The sequence below is a fragment of the Epinephelus moara genome, chromosome 14 (genome assembly GCF_006386435.1).
Source record: "Epinephelus moara isolate mb chromosome 14, YSFRI_EMoa_1.0, whole genome shotgun sequence".
NCBI classification, from domain to species: domain Eukaryota; kingdom Metazoa; phylum Chordata; class Actinopteri; order Perciformes; family Serranidae; genus Epinephelus; species Epinephelus moara.
Genome location: NC_065519.1, coordinates 31,107,967 through 31,111,284, shown reverse-complemented (window position 1 = coordinate 31,111,284; position 3,318 = coordinate 31,107,967). Strand labels below are relative to the sequence as shown.

Sequence of the window (3,318 nt, the reverse complement as noted above, 5' to 3'; positions counted from 1 at the left end):
CCTCCCCTCCTAACTCAGGAACGGTTAAACCTACTCAGCTGTCTTCGTCGCCGGCGGCCCTACCAGCCGCGAACGACACCCTCCCTCCCAGGATGAACGCAGCCGCACATGCAACAGGTCGCTCCCCAGACACACAGACAATCAGTGGTGCTCTGCTTTTTAGTCTTAGAGTCCAGCCCACACAATCAGCCGCAGCTGCAACTCATCAGTTCACAGCAGCGGTACGCTCAACAGTTCAATCACACCACAATATTTTGATCTGGAGTACAAGACGAGGAGAGATAGGATAGGAAAGGATGGTTATTGTCAGAAATTGTCCAATTTGAGGCTTCAGTAAAAGTGCTCAGGCTATTTTACAGCTCTCAAATATTATATTTTTTCTCAGTTGTTTTGGTGCATTTCTCTGATCAGAATTAAAAGTCTCATAACTGTCAGTTCAACCTCCACAACATTGAGTCATTTGTGCACATCATTGCAGCAGTTTCTCATTCCTTCTAACAAATTGCAAATGCTTTTGGACATGCATCAATTGCTTTCATACAATTCTCTGCTGTTTTATAACATTATCATTTGTTTATGTCATGTCAGTCAAAATGAACTATAGGCTACTTATGAATGCTGAATAGTCATTCCCTATAAAACTAATAGTCCTCATTTAGTTGCTTGAGTCATTACATACAAACATGGTCAACTAGTTGTCAAAATCTGTCAAGCAAATTTTATACATTTCTTTATCACTTTTTTTCCAGACAATGTCGCCTAAATTGAACAATTCCAATGGACTGTAATATTGTTTGTGCACAGCTCTAGCCAAAGGGACTTTCTAAGTGTGTATTTTTCTTTTGCACAATGCTGTGAAGAAACTAAAATTGCAAAGAGCATATACAGTAAAAATGTGAATCGTATGTATTCAGTATCTTTTACTCAGTTACCTCATTAAATGCAATAATGTGTAACTTTTACTGTAGTTTTCAAATGGCTGTGCAAATAGTGCTGTCTTGAGCATTTTCAGGTAGTGTCACAAAGATCTGACTTTTTTGCATTGGAAAACACTTAAAGAGTGAAGTGTTATAATGAAAACATGACAAAGCCATTTGACTATCTTGTTCATAAACGATGGTGTCAGGACTTTTTTTATGACAAGCACACTTTCATTGACATGAATACTTGCTTGCTGCAGGTTATCAACAAGGTTTTGCAGTTTGTACTAATTGTTTTGAGAAATGCACTAACTGTTGTGCAAATGTTAATAGTGATGTGAGAAATGCTCCAAAGCCACTGAGAAAAACTGTTAAAAAAACAAAAACAAAACATTGGGTAGAATTGGACCCTGAGCACTATACAAGGCTTAATTATAGCTTTTATCTATAGTTTAAGGTGGCATGCTGTTTGGCTGGGTAGACTTCCTCTCTAACTCTCTGCCCAGATTTGTGGACTTCTACGTGGTGTCTGCTGATAATGTAGTGGGCTGGTCTGGACAGAAAATGCCAGGGCTGAATTTTTGTCCCAGTCCACCCCTGCATAGGCCTAAAGGGCAACCTACAATCCATCACACACATTATTACAGTCACATGACATGCATAACAATAAGAAGGGTGGTTTGTGTGGTTTAGCCTCAGTGACAATGTGATTCTTGGAATGAGCGGCTAAAAACCTTGAGTAACAGGTGGTGTGTTCCCCATGTTTTATTCCAAAGTTGCTCCAGGAGAGGATTGGCGTACTTGTTAAGCACTGGAAGCCGCGCCCATAATTCACACAAAGTATCACAGGGGCTATGGATAAGGTGGATAGGTCGTTATGGCTTTCAGCTTAACTTGACTCCGGAAAGGCTGCTCTCGTGTATCCTTGCTCATCACTTCACAGACGTCCCTCCTATTTCCTCAGAGCAGAAATGAGAGCTTTTAGACTGCCCTCATGATGGCAGAGCAGAACAACTTTGGGTTCAAGCCAGGAGTAAGGAAATATCAAATAAGAGAACTGGAATGCACCCCGGGCTTCAAGGACAAGAGGAGGGGCAGCAGGACTGAAGACTATTCTGATTCTGATGTCTAGAGAGGAGAGGAGAGCACGTATAATTTTGAGTCTGTCACCTAATGCACACCAAATCCCAACATCTTAAATAAATATAACATTCATGTATTTTTTTGTTGTGTAAATGAATCAAACAATAAATGACAACATTTTTCAGATTAAATGATCTAAATGTTATCCCTTATTTTAGTGCAAAGATTTCACAAATGGTAGATAAAGTGTCTGAGTGGTAGACAAAACCAAACACGTCCTTGCCACAATGGCAGGCAGTGAAAAAAGTTCATTTCAGACACTGCCTCTGACCCACGGCCAATCACTGCCAGTCTGGTTCTGTACCTCTAATAAGACTGATGTTCAACATCTGTCACTTCTCTCCGTATTCCCCTCATCTTGTCTGACAAGCACACTGCAGAAAAAGTGACTTCACCTTCCTACTATTTTGAGAAATGCACTAATTGTTGTGCAAATGTTAATAGTGATGTGAGAAATGCTCCAAAGCCACTGAGAAAAACTGTTAAAAAAAACAAAAACAAAACATTGGGTAGAATTGGACTCTGAGCACTATACAAGGCTTAATTATAGCTTTCATCTATAGTTTAAGGTGGCATGCTGTTTTGGCTGCGTAGACTTCCTCTCTAACTCTCTGCCCAGATTTGTGGACTTCTACATGGTGTCCGCTGATAATGTAGTGGGCTGGTCTGGACAGAAAATGCCAGGGCTGAATTTTTGTCCCAGTCCACCCCTGTTTCATCATGGCTACGCTCCTTAGATGGATATCTGCCTGTAAAAGTTGAATCAGAAAAAATAAAGCATGGTTAGTAGTTTTGACAACAATAATGACTCATCATTTTTTTCTTCTCCACTTGACAGGAAACACTTTGTACTCTGCCGCTTCCACCAACTTTCTGGGCACAGAACTGGTGTTTCAGAGACATGGACCGAACCCTCTCAAGACTGAAATGAAACACTCCTGGTTCAACGGTAAGCTGCTCTTACCTGAACACTTGTACAGTAACATAATTATCGAACGTAACTTGCAATAAGACAGATGGATGAATTTTAAAAATATATTCTGAATGTTTTGGTTTCAGAGCCTACCATGATTTCCTTAAGCCTTGCCGAAGCAAGCAAAAACAGTGAGGGCGGTGAAGACGACAATGTATTCTTGTTCTTCACTGAGAACGCTGTAGAGGAACGTCATGGCAACATCCAGGTGTCAAGGATTGCCCGTGTGTGTAAGGTATGTCTCTGAAGTAATCTGATACAGAGACTTAAAACTCCCGCACT

At 40.7% G+C, this 3,318-nt stretch overlaps 1 protein-coding gene across 1 annotated transcript in view; it reads left to right on the top strand.

Annotated features, from left to right (window-relative positions):
* Positions 1-6: 6 nt before the first annotated feature.
* Positions 7-3,318, top strand: part of LOC126401204 (semaphorin-4E-like) — a 6,068-nt gene continuing 2,756 nt past the window's right edge. The window contains exons 1-3 of the mRNA XM_050062321.1: positions 7-117; positions 2,902-3,012; positions 3,123-3,271. Coding sequence (XP_049918278.1) covers positions 93-117; positions 2,902-3,012; positions 3,123-3,271 — 285 coding nt within the window. The 5' untranslated portion in view covers positions 7-92. The remainder of the gene's footprint in view (positions 118-2,901; positions 3,013-3,122; positions 3,272-3,318) is intronic.